Source organism: Schistocerca gregaria, chromosome 1 (assembly GCF_023897955.1).
Source record: "Schistocerca gregaria isolate iqSchGreg1 chromosome 1, iqSchGreg1.2, whole genome shotgun sequence".
In the NCBI taxonomy this organism is placed as follows: domain Eukaryota; kingdom Metazoa; phylum Arthropoda; class Insecta; order Orthoptera; family Acrididae; genus Schistocerca; species Schistocerca gregaria.
In genome coordinates this window covers 781,817,663-781,836,777 of record NC_064920.1, presented here as the reverse complement: position 1 = coordinate 781,836,777, position 19,115 = coordinate 781,817,663, and the positions used below count along the sequence as shown (strand labels likewise).

General features: G+C 37.6%; 2 protein-coding genes across 6 annotated transcripts in view; one reads left to right on the top strand and one right to left on the bottom strand.

Annotated features, from left to right (window-relative positions):
- Positions 1 to 2,545, bottom strand: part of LOC126268863 (mitochondrial protein C2orf69 homolog) — a 242,620-nt gene extending 240,075 nt beyond the window's left edge. For 2 of the 4 annotated variants that reach the window (XM_049973945.1, XM_049973950.1), the window contains exon 1: positions 2,207 to 2,545. The gene's annotated coding sequence lies outside the window, so the exon portion shown is untranslated. The remainder of the gene's footprint in view (positions 1 to 2,206) is intronic. The other 2 variants (XM_049973951.1, XM_049973946.1) reach the window with 2 other exon arrangements.
- Positions 2,546 to 2,566: 21 nt separating this feature from the next.
- The window catches only part of LOC126268986 (putative peptidyl-tRNA hydrolase PTRHD1), a 30,951-nt gene continuing 14,402 nt past the window's right edge, over positions 2,567 to 19,115 (top strand). The window contains exons 1-2 of one of the 2 annotated variants that reach the window (XM_049973956.1): positions 2,567 to 2,652; positions 15,793 to 16,008. In XM_049973956.1, the coding sequence (XP_049829913.1) occupies positions 15,820 to 16,008 (189 nt within the window). In that variant the 5' untranslated portion in view covers positions 2,567 to 2,652; positions 15,793 to 15,819. Of the gene's footprint in view, positions 2,653 to 2,712; positions 2,794 to 15,792; positions 16,009 to 19,115 lie in introns of those variants that run through there. The other variant, XM_049973957.1, reaches the window with a different exon arrangement.

Sequence of the window (19,115 nt, the reverse complement as noted above, 5' to 3'; positions counted from 1 at the left end):
AGACTTCAGGTCAAATCTCTTGACACTAAATTTTGTACACGAATGCATTTTATGGTAAATATGTCTTAGTGCCATTATCTGTATTGGTTTTCAGTTTTGCAAAATTAAAATAGTTTGTGCTGTGTTATATTTGCTCTAAAATATTTTCTTTGTCTTAGTTTTGAAAAAGGCACCAGTCCCTTTATATATTTATTTACTAGCTCAACAAAATTGTAAAAACTTAAGAGGATTTGACAGTTTTTATTTTCACAACAAGGAACTGTGAAAATAAGTTTCCATACCCCTCTAATGTTTTTCTGGCAAAACAGTCCCCCCCCCCCCCCCCCCCAAAAGATGGGGCTTGCTGACTTACGCCCTTTTTAAAATCACTGATTCAGCTACAGTTTTAATTAATACCTTGAAACTCAGTAAGAACAATGATAAGTTTGAAAATTACACTTTATTTCCTTTTTAATCCTACGGATAACTAAATTTTTCTGTCGTCATTGGAAACTGCATAATTCAATAGTGGCAAGCAAAGACCACTAACAGTAACCAACAATGTCCCATGTGTTTGCTATTTATAACAGAACTATGGTAAGTTTCTGTGGAAAATATTGGATGGCTCAAATGACTGATCGCTATGGGATTTAATAAAATGTTGGAGCAAAAGCATTTTATTCCTATCCTATGTAAATTGGTTGTTTCTGAAGGTGATGTTGGGGGTGTCCACATACTCAGTCAGTTTGTTTCAACTTCTGCATTGTTAATCATTATGCACAACTGTAAAGAGTGTTGGGGGTGTCCACATACTCAGTCAGTTTGTTTCAACTTCTGCATTGTTAATCATTATGCACAACTGTAAAGAGTGAAAAAGTGATCACTATGCAGCCTCTGCATATATTGTATAACCACTCCTCAACCATTTTCCCAATGAAGCACTGCCATTAATTAAGGCTGTCGGTTACACCTTTCTGATACTATCAAAAAGCTACTAATAACTCCTCTACATTATAAATTGTACATAAAAAGGATGTCTACTAATTGCCATATGCATCACTGCATACAAATTCTGATTTGCTCAAAAGTGAAATGCAAATTTCATTCTGTGTGTGTTTAAAATTTGCAACATGAGTTTTATTTCCATAGTTAAGCTTTGTTACAGTCATATGATCCTGATATTGAAGCTTGGACATATCATTAGTTCTGTCATCCTATTTGCTCCAAACTGCTGTAGCAGTTGCATCTCTGATGTTTCTCTGTGTCATTAATAAATGACTAAAAAAAGTTTGAAAGGAAGTTTCTTCCGGCTAAATCCGCTGGAAAAGCAAAAGACATACGCATTTTAGCCTAGCATTCGCTGGAAATTATTTACAAAACCTAAACGATAGAAGTTGGACTAGTTGACCATATGTCAAATGAAAATCACCACTTTCCCATACAGTACAACAGGATTCAGCATTTTGGCCACGGGGACAATTGGCGTTATGTGAAAATTTGTTACAAGTAACTTATTTTAAACATTATCTCATATGAATAATAATAACCTGTATTCCTCACTTGAAGCCAACGGTATGATGCTGTGTGCGAGATATGGGTACGCCTTTAAGGTTGCATTGCAAAGAAAAGCTGTCATAAGCTCACACAACATACCGAACCGTACTATGCGTCGCAGAATACGCCGGCGCTTAATGACAACAACATTATGTGCAATTTCAATATTGAATGTAAGTGTTAATAGCGGTAGGAGCAACAGTGGGAATGGGGTCAATGTAGCACTAATGTAGTGTAAATTTCCAACAATCGACAGGGAAAAACAGTCTTAGTTCTATTATAGAAGGAGATCAAAAATCTTTGAAAAATTCTGAAATATCGCCAGTTAATTTGATAGATGAACATTTTGCGCTCGTTAATTTCGGGTCGCAACTGCTTAAAAACTTTACGAAAATGATTAAATATGTGACAAATTAGACTTCTCTGTAATGCAAAACGCTTTACGTGATTATTACTTCTTACAGTACACTACAGTAACTAGAAAACTATTCCCAGCAGTCAAGATGATATAAAGTACTGTTACGGCAGCCTCAATAAAGGCCACAAAATGTAGACTTATGTCATTTAGAGTAAAACTGGTCGGAATATACAAGGAAAAATTATTTTAATTGTGCATCAACATTTTATCAGATGTTCACATTTCGTAATAATGTGCATATATTTTGGTACTCACACTCAGCTCCTTGTGCCGATGACTGTCAGTACACTCAACACGGTTTATTAAGAACGACACCAAATCGAAGTTATACAACGCCTGGTGAAAATGATGTATCAGGAATCCACTACTTTGCTCTTACATCCATTACTAGAAAATTGTAAATTCCTTCGCGGTCTTCGACAGGGTAACAGCACAATACTTCGTGTCATATCACGTCCACTTTCCTACATAACAAGTTCTCCATGAAATTAAGTGAATATTTCCTATAACTTCTTTTCACTCTCCGACGTATACACTTTACGCACCCTCCCAAGCGGCACAGGTAAACCATAATCCATTGCACGAAATTCAAAGATAATAAAAATCACACACAGAGGCCCTTAAACAATGAACATGGTATACTTCATTGTACATCGTTGAAGTTGCCTGACAGCGGTGTACACACAGACGGATGAGTGAAAGTACGTAAACAAACGAAGTTGGCTTGCGTTTTAGGCCTGTTATAATCTGTCAAATGTTTTAAAAAAAACTCCGATTTCGTTAGAGGGAAATGCTACACGCAGCTTAATATATGTACCGGCAGTTTGTTAAATCTGTTAAATGTAAGACGTAAATTTAATTATATGGTGATATTACGATGAATAGAAAAATACCACATTGTCATTAGAACACAATGAGGTTACCAAATCAGCTCGTAATTATAAAATTGTTTTGTATTACGCAACAAGAATAAAAAGCATTTACAGATGCCACGTCGAAAATGATAATACAGCTTCATATTCGCAATGAAATATTGTCGTAACTTTAAAGTTGAAACGGTGTAAGAGAGATTGCGTCAATTCAGAACAGCCAGGTCGGTTCGCAGCGTGCGGTAATCCCGTCATCATCCATCGGTATATCATATGACGCTAAACATAACTCATTTACATACCCTCACTTTTGTCACTTGTATTTGAATTTCTCATAAAAAACTTCAGAGTACAAAGAAAAAATGTGTTTTACAATAAACTTTTCACTGCGTGGAGAGGACATTCTAACCTTTAACAAATGCTTATTAATTTTTCCTATTTATACTTGTGTTTGTAGACCTGGTAAATAGTTAGGCTAAACAAGTTATTGCATTGATAACTGTGAAATTACTCCGTTAACCGTTTAATACCCCCCCCCCCCCCACCCCCACCTTATAGGCAGCCTTAGTCCATTTTCTGCTTCTGAAACTCTGTGGTTTCGATTTTACCACAATTACTTTCCGGGTACTGTGGATCATTTATTATCCATTTTTGCATGTATGAACGTATTTGATGTTATTTTGTTTGCTATTCGGGATCACATGTCAGACACCAAGTGAGGTGGCACTGTGGTTATCACACTGGACTCTAAATCGGGATGACAATGGTTGAATCCTGCGTCCGGAGATGATTTAGGTTTTCCATGATATCCCTAAATCGCTCCAGGCAAATTCCAGGGTGGTTCCTTTGAAAGGGCACGGCCGACTTCTTTCCCCATCCTTCCCTAATCCGATGAGACCAATGACACCGCTGTTTGGTCTCCTCCCCCACAACAACCCAACCCCAACTGTCAGAGACATTTTAAGTTACCTTATTATGTTAAATAGAATGTCTTTTGTCTAAGCCAGTTTCATGTCATGGTTCTGAATGAACTAAGTGTCGTACTGTTTGCCTGTGCTAATGACATGTTAAATAATTATAAACTTATGTATTAGTGACTGTCTTGGGTTTTCTAAAGTCTGGCAGCTGGACTGTAAATCTACTGTTTTGGCATGTATCATGTTGATGAACAGGCTGGTGAAGTCTTATGTTTGTGTTGATTTTCCTTTGTGTGTATTTAGACTCAGTGTTTTCAGTCTTTTGAAATATGTTCTTCATGGCTCTTTATTTTTTATTGCACGAATGCTTCTGATTGCCCTTTTTGAAAATAAGATTTTATTTCCTTTGTTTTTTATCTGTAATACATGCCCTGCAGTGGATTACAGTCTTTTCATCATTAGAATTCAGTTAATTAATTCCAAACCATTTACTGTGCTCTGTGAGATGATTCGTATTTTAATGCTGCTAAAACTTTTCTAGCTGTAACAGATGGGGTGTCATCTGCGCATAATGTGGACTTACACAACGTAATACTAGGCAAGCCATCGATATAGATTTTGGATAGTAAAGTTTCAGACATAAAACACTGTAGCACACTGGCATGTGACATCCACAACATTTGATATCCTATTCTTGAACTGTACAGTTTGTTTTCTCTGACTCATGATCACACACTATCTGATCAAAGACAGTTCTGAGTCTGTCAATCTGTAGTTACGATTTCCTGCCATTCTAGAAGTATAGCTGAGATATTATACTTAATTCCTCGATCTCCATTTCACTGAGAGGACAATGTCTTCCAAAAAGAAAGTGACCCTCCATTTTCCCTCCATTTTGTGCCCGACATAACAAACAATCCAGGACCTGCCTGAGGTCTTAATTGCATTGCCTTAGTTGCTCATTGTTTCGTAGTTACACAGGCTTAAACAGAAGGTTATTCTTTGTTCTGCCATTTAGTAACTAACCATTTGTTATTTTAGTTAAGATGAATTGTTACCAGAATCACTGCATAAACTGTAGTGGTAATGGTTTTAACCAACCAAGCAACCCGTTGTCCAGCAAATTTATAGTTTCATTTTGTTGGAGAATGTAATAGAAGACATTCATTTGTCAGTGGCTAAGAGTGAAGGGGCATTGTCAGTTTGCATGATACATATCTAGTTTGAAACATTGGATCTTATTGTTCTTCAGCCTGACTACATTCACACAAGGGGAAGTCACAACAGTTTGCGGCCCAACACAACAGTTTGAAATACCACCATTGTCCTTTACCACACTCACAATCTTCCTCTTTATCTTGTGTCTTTGTCCTGCAACAGTGCAGAGTTGCCATGGTTATTAACAGGTTTGGCTTGGTTAATTTAAGGGGTGGCGGGATTCCTTCCCTCCCCTCCCCCCCTCCTCCTCCAGCTGCAGGATGGGATATTATACCCTAATTGTTTGCATATAGTGTCATTCATGTGAAAATGAGTGGAAGTTTTCTAAATGTTTCTGAATCATGTAACTGCAGCTGGACTTGAGTGCCAGCCTGGTATTCACCTTGTGGCGTGTGGAAAATTACCTAAAAACCACGTCCATGTAGGTCGGCACACAAACCCTCATTGCTGATCCACTTTGTGGATTTTATCTGGGGCTGGAGCACCTCTGCATTCTGGAAGTGGGTGTTTAACACACTTGACTATCCGTGTGGGTCATTACCACACTAACAATGAAACGACTAATATTTGCCACTAGAACTTCCCCTAACTTGTGTTATGCATGCACTCAGGGCATTTTCCTTTTGTTGTGCCCCTCACCTGTTTGATGGCAGATATCTCATGGTGCAGGCACATTTACATTTTTCTACCTACTATACATTCTCTAAGGACATGTAAAAATAACTGAGAAAAATATTCTATGGAATTTACTTGCATTATATGTATTATTACAAACAGTTAAGTGTCTGTGTGTTTTATGTGATGATATGAAACATAATGTATTTATGGTCCACAAAATTATTTCACTTTGGCAATCTTCACAAAACAGTGTGCTTCTCAGTCAACACTATCATATTCAATTATATTTATAGCTATTTTGGGGCTAAGCAACAGGTATTTGATATCCTCGTGATGGCTCCAATGCTCATACCGTGTCAAACACATTTTACTGGCTGTACATATTCACTTCGCTAGCAGCTCTCAGGCAGGGAAAAAATAACTCATTTAGTTGACAATGAAGCAGGTTGAATAAATTGTTGATGTAGGCTGCACTCCTGTTAACTCATACACAAATGGTTTTTGTAAATTTCATTGTTTCAGACAAATGTGGAATGACTCATCCAGAACATTCTAAAACATTTAAATAATCATCTGATGTAAATATTGCCGCGGTATCAGTGGGCCGGCCGCGGTGGTCTCGCGGTTCTAGGCGCGCAGTCCGGAACCGTGGGACTGCTACGGTCGCAGGTTCGAATCCTGCCTTGGGCATGGATGTGTGTGATGTCCTTAGGTTAGTTAGGTTTAAGTAGTTCTAAGTTCTAGGGGACTAATGACCACAGCAGTTGAGTCCCATAGTGCTCAGAGCCATTTTTTGGTATCAGTGGATTTTAGTGAAAATTATTCTTTTCCTGTTGATGATGAACCTTAAGTATACCATTGGGCATCTGACTCTTGCATTATATGTATTATTACAAACAGTTAAGTGTCTGTGTGTTTTATGTGATGATATGAAACATAATGTATTTATGGTCCACAAAATTCGAGAAAATGTGGTTGAATTCATCAACTCGCACTTTAAAAGAACCCACTATTTTAATGATAGCTGTGCAGGCCAGTACAAAAGCAATTTTAGTTTTGTAAACCTATATCTGTACCAAACAGCATTTCGATGTAAGTGCTAGAGTTCTGATTCCTTGCAACTAGCCACGGGAAAAGCTGATTGTGGTGGTATAGGAGGGACAGTCAAAAAATTAGCATGAATGCAATGTTCATAGACCCCTAGAAAAACAAATATGATCTGAATTAGATTTGTTTTACTCTTGTAATGTTAACATCACCAAAATGGATACAGAAGAACTTTGAACCATTAGACTGCTTAGGGAAATTTGAAGCAAGGGATACCAATAGTGATGTGTAGCCCATCTTGAAATATGGTTTAAGGAATAAATTGGTATCCTTTCTGAGAGAAGGTAACTTGATCTTCTCAGAATATATAGCTTGTAAATATTCCAATCTGTGGTACTTTAGAATAACCACTAAATTAAATACAATAGAACATAATGTTACTGTGAAAATTTTTCAATGCTCAAAATACATCTGTCAAGCTCACTTGTGCAGATTCTGTAAAATAATCTCTTCATTGAACTAAAAACATTTTCCAGTCATAAATTTATCTGAATTTGGGAATAGATTCGAGGATAAATTGAAAAGTATCTGCACAATTTTTCTACTTTAGTCCAACAGTACAAAATTTACAGTGATGTCATTCTCTGTGTGCTCTCCCTCCTTCCCAATGTGCTTGGTCCATTGTTGCACAAGCTTTCCAGCATCCTTCACAGAAAAGTTTTTGATTGAGCAGCAAGCCACACATGTACCACTTCGTTCACCCCTTTCATCGATGTGAATTAACAATCTTTTAAACAATTTTTAAATGGACCGAACAAATGAAAATCCATCTAGATGAAATCAAGACTTATACAGAATGTTCCAACACCTTCAAATGCATATTTTGAAGAATCTGAATTATGTGGGAGATGTTATGTGGACATATAATATTCCAGAAATGACTCTTGTACATTCCAAAAATTGTGAGCATCTCTTTTTCTGTAGGGGGTTAACTCCTGAATTCCGTTATGGTTGGAAATTTGTGATGTGTCCATTCCATGCTTTGGAATTTGGTCTCTGGTTTAAAGTGATGAACCCATGTTTCATCTCTGGTGAAGATTTGTTTAAGAAACATTTCATCTTCATTAGCATGACATTTCAGTAGCTGCTGGCAGTTCCTCGCACATATTGTGCTGAAACTCTTCTGCGGATTTCAGCTTCCATTACACCCTCAGACAACAAATAAACGGATTACAGAATGCTCTTCTTCATTGACGAAAACAAAGGGTAACACAGCCATGTTTATTTTGCTAGAGCAGACTGATGTTGCGACACTAAAGTCTCCCACAAGTGAAGAGAACTGTGTCATATAGCAGTTGGCGTGCCAGTTTTTCCACTGCTGAAGTACCTGTCATTTTCCAACTGAAAGATTATCTCCCCCCAAACCCCACCCCCGCCCCTCTTTGACAGTTCTGGCCACTTCTAACCTACAAGGGACATTCAACAAGCAGTGTAACACCTTTTTTTTTTGTTGGCCAATTTTGGCCCAGAAAATGTGGAATATGTTGTGAGACATTATGGAATATTCCCACTTCAGGTCCCTTAGTTTCATGAAGTTCCGATAGATGGCATCGCTATATGTAGCTTTCAAAATGATGTCTGTAATGGAGGTGCATTCCAAGCAGAGAGCTGTTGTTGAGGTCCCCACCCCCGGAAAACCAGAGTATCACAGGTATTTGCAGGTGCTTGCATAATGTCTGTGGAGACCTGGCACTGAACAAAAGCACGGTGAGTCGTTGGGTAAGGTGTCTGTCATCATCGCAACAAGTTCACCCAAATGTACCCACTCTCCCAAATGCTGGCCAGCGCCACACAGCTGTGGCTCCTGCAGTGTTGGAACGTGTGTGCAGTGTTGAAACATGAGGACACTTGCATTTGAGGTGATCAATGTATCGCTATGAAACATCTCTCTGCTCAACTGGACGTCTTTGTTGATAGTGCTGACACACATCTGTACCATTTGGGGTACTGAAAACTGTTTACCCACTGGGTTCCTCGCTGCATAACAGAAGGCCCTAAAGAGAAATGAAGGACCATCTGTTTGAAGAATGCTGTCTGCAGGAAGCAGTACGTGGATGATGGAGAGGGGGGAGGGGTTATTGATGCAGCATGGCGTTGACTCCAGTGTCACCCAGTAGAGTGGTACAATGCAGGCATACAGGCTTTACCATTAATATGGCATGAGGCAAATGAATTGAAGGGAGATTATATTGAAAAAACCTGGTTCTGTAGCCAAAAGAGTGGGGAATAATGTGGTATATTGGAATACTGAGTAAAACCAACCTGCTTTCAGAAAAAAAAGAAAATGTTTCACATTACTTATTAAATTGCCCTTGTAACTTTTTTTTTTTTAAGTCCATTTCCTGAAATATGGGCAAGCAGAAATGGTCATTTTGGCTTGACCACTAACATCCAGAGATCTTACTCGTTTAGATTTTTCTTGTGGGATGTTTGAAAGATGAAGTTTACAAAGTAAACAGAAGAGACAAATTTATTGATTGTGTTATGAATACTGCCGTCCTCATAAAAGAACCCCAAGATAATGTTGGAAGAGCTATACATTGTGCTGTCATGAGAATTCGGAAATATATTGAAGCCGGAGGTGGAATTTATTAAGATAAACTTCAGACTTAATAATTTGCTTTTGTGTAACAGCTGTATCTCTGTAACAAATTAAACTGGAACACACGGAATGCATTATTCAAAGTAGTCTATACCACCAGCTCCTAAAATATTTGCTATTCCTGTTGAAACACCCTGTACAGCAGTGTTCACAAATGGCTCCCAGCTGGGGAACAATGTTCATTGCTCTGTAGTTTTCCTTGAATTTGTGGTAAATATCTGTTTGCCAGATCAATTTACTTTGTTCAACGTGGAGTCATATCGATCTTTCTGGTACTAGAGTAGATGAAATGTGTTTGCTGAAAAATTCTTCATATGCTCTTGGATCCCCTTCAGTCTGCAATGCAAATACCAAGAAGATAATAGCTGAGGACACCCTTCTGCATATGCAAAGGTTAGGGAAGAAGGTATCAGTATTCTGGCTACTAGGGCTTGTGCGAATTCAGAAAATCAAATAAGCAGATGTGGCAGCGAAGAAAGCCTGTTCTGAAATCCCACATTGTCAATCCTGCTGTCCTGCATTCCATCACCTTGCTATTTAATTGCTGAGTAAGACACTGGTGGGCAGAAGAATGATTGGAAATGATGTAGAGTAAAGTGTGGCTTATAACTCACCTGCAAATAGAACATAGGCCGATGACGCAAGGCTTCCCACTCTGCTGAATGGATCCTACAGTGTGGTGAAGAGATTTCACTGAACCACTTTTAATTGGTTGTTTTTCATATGCCATAATGAGGGCAGATACTTTTTTACTCTATCTGTGTTAACAGACATTGAAACCACTGTGATAGTACTTAAAAGGTTTTGTGAATTGTCTGATGTACTTCCTAAGTTGTTATGCAGTAAATTTGAGTGTATTGTCGGGATGGCTATTTCAAGCTATTTTTTAAATGATCAGCCTGCCACATTCTCTGAGTTGTAATTTTAGCCCTGTTTTGTTTCTCAGTCCAGGTTTGTAGCATGTTTTAGAACACGAACTATGTTCACAGTTTGAGAAGTAGAATGTTGCTGTGTGATCAAGTATGAGGGAAAATAAGAAAGTGAGTGCAGCTCTACCTGTGTTTCTGTTTTGAGAAGTAGAATATTACTGTGTGATCAAATATGAGGGAAAATAAGAAAGTGAGTGCAGCTCTACCTGTATTTCTGTGTACATCGTCTTAAGTATTGCACAGTGTAATCAAAGTCTAACAAATTTTTCGAGGATCTACAACTAGATGACACATGGTGTTATCTTATTGTGCACTCCATATCAAAATAAAAGTCAAAATTTATTTAACATTATAAAAAAAAAGTAAGTGAGAAATTTATTAATTTCACTGTCAAATACACCGGTCAGTATTTCTTTCACGTGGTGCAACTCACCATATGGCCAATACGCACATCATATAAACAGGCAGTGCTTCTAACTTCCAGAAATTCAGGCTCCTTTATATAGCTGAAAAGAGGAAATATCTGGAAGGAGGTCACTCAGAATATAAGTAAGAGGGTTCCACCTTGTCCCATGAGGGAAGATGCTACAGATAAGGCCACAATATGGTGGAAGGGGTGTGGGCTCAAATATATGATGTCTTGGCATGCTTCATCAAAATATTTTGAGTGTAGCTAAAGGCACTAGTATTAATATGTTAAGTTAAAACCAATATTTTACTATGAATACATGGACACACAATGGAAGAACTTTGGAATTTTGCAGAAGACCTAAACTCTATCCATCCTAATATAATATTCATAATTAAATTTGATAAAACCAGCTAAATTTTCTTGATAGTATTAGTTAAAAGAAAAGAACACATGGGTCCCTTAGCTGCAGAACTTACTGAAAATCTACACTGGAAGACCTCAAGTCTCTGGTCCACGGACCTTTAACACAGTGAAATAATGACAGCCCTACTAAAGAACTGAAATGCCTGTAATGATATTCCTAAGGAGTGAGTCCCTAGATTCACCAAAGTTGTATGCATGGAAGTCAAAAATCAAGAATGCCTGTGGAGGAGATGAAGTTCAAAAAGGGGAAACCAAAGGTTGCTTATCTACTACCATTTGCTGGCTCAACATCCCAACAAATCAGCATATTCATGCAGAAACACGACGTCCAGTACATTTCACACCCACCAAAAAAGGTCTGTTTTGTAATGTTAAACAGGCCTTCAAAACCTGGGAGCCTACTGCATGTAGTTCCAGTGTTGTGTATTGTATGTGGGACATACCATGATAACAGTCTAGGAGAGGTGCAGCAAACAAAAGTACATATCAAAGTAAAAAAATTAAGCAAGTAGTTGTTGCCAAACTCTGCTTGGAACAAAACTATAAAATATGACAAGACCAGTATCATGATTCAGGATCAAAGTGTCTGGGACACCACAATAAGAAATCTATCAACATAGGGTGTTGGAAAATCTTATAAACAAGGATGAAGTTATCATTAAATGCGAACATTTTAGGTTACACTTTACCGTGACTGGTAACAGTAAACTTGTTGTTTATTTTAATGAAGTTATCAGTTTAAGCAAGACATGGGATACTGCACTCATTTAATTAAGATCCCTCTGCCAATCTTCCAACAAAAAGGTGGAAAGTAGCAGTAATGTTTGTCATGGAGCAGTCTTTCCAGAAGCACGAGCAGTGTGCCATTTCAGTCAGAGTCTCTGTCATACTTGCTTGAATACGGAAAAAGGGAAAGTAAAATATGCAGCCTTCATGCTCTTGGAGTAGCATCACTTACTTGAATCCCATATATTGGATGAGGCATCTCTCTCACTTTTTGACGTACTAAATAAATTGATAAATTATTCTCACTTTGATGAATAGTTACAATGGCATGTAAAGTAACTACTGACATATTTTTGTAACCACACCGACTACTGAGATGAGAATATAATTTTTTTTCCAGATGAAACTATGAAATTTGTTTGGTTCCAAAATAGTTGTTCTCGATGAGTTCTGCAGCTCTTTATGGATTTGATAATGTTCTCCAAAAGCTATAACTGTTTTAGCCCAATCTTCTTTAGTAAAAACGTTGTAGACCCAAAAACAGTTACAAATTAATAAAATAAATATTTTAAAAGTAGCACAATTAAAATTAACTTCAGCTGCCAATATCAGTTTACATCAACATACATACTCCACAAGGCACCTTACAAAGTATAGTGGAGAGTACTGTGTAACTACTCCACTCTCAAATGGAGAAACCACTGTCTACCTGCCTTGGTTGCAGTAGAATTCCTCTGTCATCTGATGCAAATTCCCATTCTCTGAACTTTCCTGATAATGTTTTGCAAAAGAAAGAACATCTTCCCTCCAGCCACTTAACTTCAATGGAGCATTCCCATAACACTACTTGCAAGATCAAATTTACCAGTGACTAGTCTATCAGCACACCTCTGAATTGCTTCAATACTTCCTTTAATCTGATCTGGTAGGGATCACAAACACTCAAGCAGTGCTCAAGATTGGGTCACATAAGTGTTTTTTACATGATCTCATTTATAGATGAGTTACACATTCATAGAATTAATGCAGTAAACCGAAGTCATCAATTCATATGCCCTACAACCAATAATATGTGCTTATTCCATTTCCTGTCACTTTGCAACATTATGTCTAGATATTTAAGATACTAAATCAATGTGAATAAGTCAAGCAGTTCAACATTTAGAGCAAGCTGCCATTCATCATAGGAAATATGGTGTGCATGCGCGTGCGCGCGCGCGCGCGCGGAAAAACACACACACACACACCTCTCTCTCTCTCTTCCTGGATATTTTGCTAAAGAGACCTGGTCCCCAAAGGATGATTACAGAGCAATAATGTAATTATGATTATTTGATTTACCACCACAGGTACCACTGTTTTTGAGAAAATATTTACACAGCAGGGGAAGGATCTGTAGGTACAGCTGCAAAAAGGGTGATGTAAATTTCATCACTGCAGGAAAAACTCAGCTAGTATTGTCCTGCCATTCTTCCATTGCATTCAGTAAACCCATACACAAGGTGCATATCAGGTAACTCTTTGTTAGAGAACCTATATGTATGTACGTGTATCACTGTTAAAACAAAACTAACACTGCTGGCAAAACAAACCTGAAACAGAATTGAGCGGTACTGAATGAAAGCATGAGGGCGAAGGGTTCATCAAGTGCGTTTCCAAACAAGTCACATAGCAAACACTACAGACATTGGCCATGTTGTGCAGATAGTTTCGTGGCCTGGTGACATCATGCATTGTCCTCCATAAAAATTCCATTGTTGTTTGAGAACATGAAGTCCATGAATGGTGCAACTGATTTCCGAGTAGCCGAACACAATTGTTTTCATTCAATAACTGGTTCAATTGGACCAGCAGAATCAGTCCATTCTATGTAAACACAGCCCACACCATTGTGGAGCCACCACCAGCTTGCACAGTGTCTTGTTGACAACCTAGATCCGTGACTTCATGGAGTCTGCACCACACTCGCACACTACCGTTGGCTCTTACCAAGTGTAATCAAGCCTCATCTGACCAGATCATAGTTTTACAGTTGTGTAGGGTCCAACTGATATGGTCATGTGTCCAGGAGGGGAACTGCAGGTGATATGCTTTTAGCAAAGGCACTTGGGTCGGTTGTCAACTGCCGTATACCATTAATGCCAAATTTCACCACAGTGTCCTAACAGATACAGTAATCATACATCCTACATTTATTTCTGTAGTTATTTCTCTCAGTGGTGCTTTAGTGTTAGCATTGACAACTATGCAAATGCTGCTGCTCTCCGTTATAAAGTGTTGTCCAGTGTGAGAGTTAATACCTGAAATTCGACCGAGTGAGGTGGCGCAGTGCTTAGCACACTGGACTTGCATTTGTGAAGATGTCAGTTCGAACCTGCATCCGGCCATTCTGATTTGAGTTTTCTGTGATTTCCCTAAATCGCTTCAGGCAAATGCCGGGGTGGTTCCTTTGACAGGGCATGGCTGATTTCCTCACTCATCCTCCCCTAACCCAATGGTATCAACGACCTTGCTGTTTGGTCTCTTCCCCAAATCAACTGACCGACCTTAAATTTGGTATTCTCAGCACACTCTTGACACAGTGGAATTCAAGATATTGAATTTCCAAATGATTTCTGAAATGGAATGTCCCTTGTGTCTACCTTCAACTACCATTCCATGTTCAAAGTCTGTTAATTCCCATTGTTCCATCATAATCATCTCAGAAACCTTTTCACATGAATCACCAGAGTACAAATGACAAATTCACCAATGCACTGTTCTTTAATACCTTGTGTAGATGATACCACCACCATCTGCATCAGTGGATTTCACTATCCCATGACTTTTGTCACGTCAGTGTATGTTCACATGGCTTATATAAAAATTATAAATGTATATATATATATCATCAAATGACTTTCTTGTCTAATTCTTCATTTTCTCCAGTGACAAGTGGTAGTACCAAAGATAATTGGATGGACCATGTCAGTCAGACAGTCTGGTTTACTTCGCAGGTAACTGCATTCCCTGGTCAACTATACTCCAGTCAAATGACTGCCCACTTCATTTCCTCCAGCTGGTCTACACGTAGCCCATCTTCTCCTTGAATATAACTGTAAGGAGTGCACTATTCAGAAAGTACTACCTACTCTGCCCTGACAGAGAAAAGTTAATATTGTGACAGTTTGGAGTACAGTCTATTTATGTCTGTGTGCGTGGTGACTGTAATGAGAGTTGCACTTCCTGAAGATAAATTCTCCCTCGTTTAACCAAAACAATATTTCATTTATTATCCATGACTTCTACATGCCTGCTAAAAGTTTCTCAACTTGTTCTCATATTTCATATGTCCATTACTACTTCCATCCTTCACAAGCTGCATTGTTATTGGTAAATGACTAGTGGTGTGCAGAAGAGAGTGATGACTGCTTTTAATCTATTGGCATACCCACTGGCTGCTAACACCTCTAACTGCTCTGTGGAACATGTCGGCACACAATCCTAATTACAGAAGTTGTCGAGTGTAATGGCACACTCATTAAGGTGCTAAACTCGTACCTGAGAGAAGTGGGATTAAATTTAGGTTTTTGTGGTATTACTAAATTACATCTTCTGAATGCCACAGCAATTTCTTCAGCTATACAGTGACTGATTTCCTCACCATTCCTTATTCTGTTGCGGTATTGTTTCATCTCAGAAAGCCTCGACATTGATAAAACACACTCTTCAGTGTGATAACAACAGTTGTTAGTGAAATTTGAACCACTACCTAAGCAGTAGTGCTTATGTGTTAGAGACACTAAATCATTTCCAGGTGTTAGCAACTTGAATTTACTTGTGCTAGTGAAGACAGATGTTTTTATTTCCCTCTCCACAATCTTTCATATATAGAGCTATGTTGGAACTGACAATATTATGTATCTGAATACATAAACATCTTTTACTAAATAATATGTAAGATTGTTTGTTTTTCTGTAACTTTTTTAATTTTGAATAATCAAATTCATTACTTATTCATTTCTGATGAACACATTTCAGGTTTTGAACAGCAGTAGTCAGGAGGAAATGAGCAAGAATTTGGTGCAGTATATAATAATGCGGGGGGATCTAGCAAAGTCTTCCAAATGGAATGCTGGAGCACTTGTTGCACAAGCGTGTCATGGTGTCTCAGCTGTTTTGCATTTGTATTACAATGATGAGAATGTGCAGGAGTATCTGTGTGATGTTGACAAAATGCATAAAGTTGTCTTGGAGGTGAGACTATGCCCACAATGTAAAAATCCACAAAGTGTCCTGTTATTTCAATCCTGTTTATTGCCTACCATTGTTTTGTAAGAAATTGTTCATGTATTGACCATTCCAGGGCATAGTAGATCTTAATGCTGTATTAAGTGTATGCTTAAAAAGATAGACTTTCATTTATTTTTTAAGCGTGTAGTATATTTCAAACCTCACATTAATATAATATTTGCGTAGTACACAGAGATTATTCACTCAAGAAACATTTGTTATATGCGGTATTAATTAATATATGTGCTTGTTTCAGTTACCATGTGTTCTTTAGTAATTATTGTTGCTACAGCTGCCTCATCGTCACTAATAATAGTTTTGATATAGATATCCTCAAAGAGGAAAAATGGTTTATTTTATTGGTGCCAGGTTAATACCACTCTGACTACAGTTCTCCTTTAATTTTCTTACACACAACTATTTTTGAGCTATGAACTGATTTAAAGTATTTTGTCAGAACAAGGAAATTCATATTTATAAAGCATGTCATGAGCCCATTAAAACTGCATTCATCAAGTGGATCTTCATTAGTCATTGTGAGACCTTTTACTTAAAAGGTATGTACATGCCAACTAGTGTTGTTGGAGGTCATGGTGCCACGTGCAAGTTCGTACAATGTCTGTATTCTGACCCTTGTGTTAGAATATTGAGAGTGAGTGACAGAGAATTGGGGAATAGCTTGAGACCACAAAAAATATCCAGTTTCTCACGGACCTACACTTTGCTGAAGAGATAATAGAACTTAGAGACCTAGCTGCTTATCTTACTTTTCATTTGGAAACAATAAACTGCAGAACATTATGATTCAAAGATAAGTTAGTACAGAATAAGTGGAATTAAGAAAAATCATATGGGAAATATTAGGTTTATCATGAGTGTGGCAACATAAAAGTTTTATGACTCATCACTTCATTTAAGGCTAGTTCTTGAAACTTTGTTAATAGACGCTCTCAGGATAGGTTATGTCTGTCTTCAAAATTCTGCCATTTCAGTTCCTTCAGTATCTCTGTGATATTCTCCCATGGATTAAACAAACCTTCGGCCATTCGTGCTGCCCTTCTCTGTAAATGTTCAATATCCTCTGTTAGTCCTATATGGTGTGAGTCCCACATACTTGAGCAATATTCTGGCATAGGTCATTGATATTATAGTTATTAGATACTATGTTCTTTCGTTTTGTGAATTGCACAGTTTTACATTTCTGAACATTTAGGGCAAGTTGCCAATTTCTGCACTATGTTGAAATCTTATCAAGATTTGACTGAATATTTATGCAGCTTCTCTTAGATAGTACTTCATTATAGATAACTGCATAACCTGCATAAAATCTGATTTTACTATTAATATTGTCTGCAAAGTCATTAATATACAACATGAACAACAAGGGCCTCAACACACTTCTCTGGGGCACTCCCGAAGCTACTTCTACATCTGACGATGACTCTCCATCCATGATAACATGCTGTGTCCTCCCTACAAAGAAGTCCTCAATCCAGTCACAAATTTCATTTGATACGCCATATGATCGTACTTTTGACAATAAGTACACTTTGTGGAAATCAAGAAATACTGCATCTGCCTGGTTGCCTTGATCAAAAGCTTTCAGTATGTCAAGTGAGAAAAGTATGAGTTGGATTTCATATGATCAATGTTTTTGAAAACCATGCTGGTTGGCATTGAGGAAGTCAATCTGTTCAAAATACCCCATTATGTTTGAGGTCAGAATATATTCTTATATTCTACAACAAATCGATATCAATGATATTGGTCGGTAGTTATTTTGGATGGAGAGCCACTGATAGATGTAGAGGTAAGTTTGGGTGTGTTTGAGGGAATTGTTTTGGGACTGTTGCTGTTCATGTTGTATATTAATAATCTTACAGACAATATTAATTGTAACCTGAGACTTTTTTTAGGTGATGGTGTTATGTGTAATGAAATACTGTCCGAAAGAAGCTGCACAAATGTTCGGTCAGATCTTGATAAGATTTCAAAGTGGTGCAAAAACTGGCAGCTTGCTTTAAATATGTAGAAATGTAAAATTGTGCACTTCATGAAATGAAAAAATGTAGTATGCTATGACTATAACATCAATTAGTTCATACAAACACTTGGATTAAGCATTTGCACAGATATGAAATGGAACGATACATAGGCTCAATTGCAGCATAATCAAATTATTTAAAAATTCTCATTTTTTCATTTTATTGTTATTGCTTACTTTATCTTTGGGGGCACATGACTAATTATGAATTTAATACTTCAGAATATGACTACAATAAAAATGATCTTTGAAATAAATGTATAAGGCAGAAGGTTCTTTGTTTACTGTAATTAATATGAGCTTTGTATTCTTGTCTCATGTAACTGCCTTTCAGATAAGCTGCCTTTCAGATAAGGCCCGAATCGAATATAAAGCATTAATTCTGAAACTGTTTTTGAAATCTTGTTAGTGACCTCAAATTAAATCATTTGTTAATATTCTCTGAATTGAAAGGAATGTAATGAGATGTACACTATTTTACATTTCAATAATCAAATACTTTAATTACAATAAACTGTACATATACCTTTTCCTAAGTTGAATGTACTCCTCAATAACTATAAATGAGTGGAGTTTTACAATGGCCATCATTACTTTTTTGTAATGCTCTTTAGTGACCAATGAGTCATGTCAGTATTGGCATAGAGTCATACTCTGCAGGTGCGACTTCTCTGAATTGTTACATACCATAGTAAAGCAAATTTCCTAATATTTCATAAGACATATATTATAGTACATAAAGCAGGTGGCAGAATGGGGTTTATTGGTAGAGTACCAGGGAAATGCAATCAACCTGCAAGGGAGATGCATAGAAAACACTTGTGCAAAACACCCTGCAGTATTGCTCAAGTGTATGGGACCAGCAGCAGATGGGAATAACAGGGGATACTGAATGAATACAAAGATGGGCAGCATGAATGGTCATAGGTTTGTTTGAATCATGGGAGAGTTTACGAAGGTGCAGAAAAGACCGAACCAGCAGAAGCTTGAATAAAGACACAATCTATCCTGTAAAAATGTCATTATA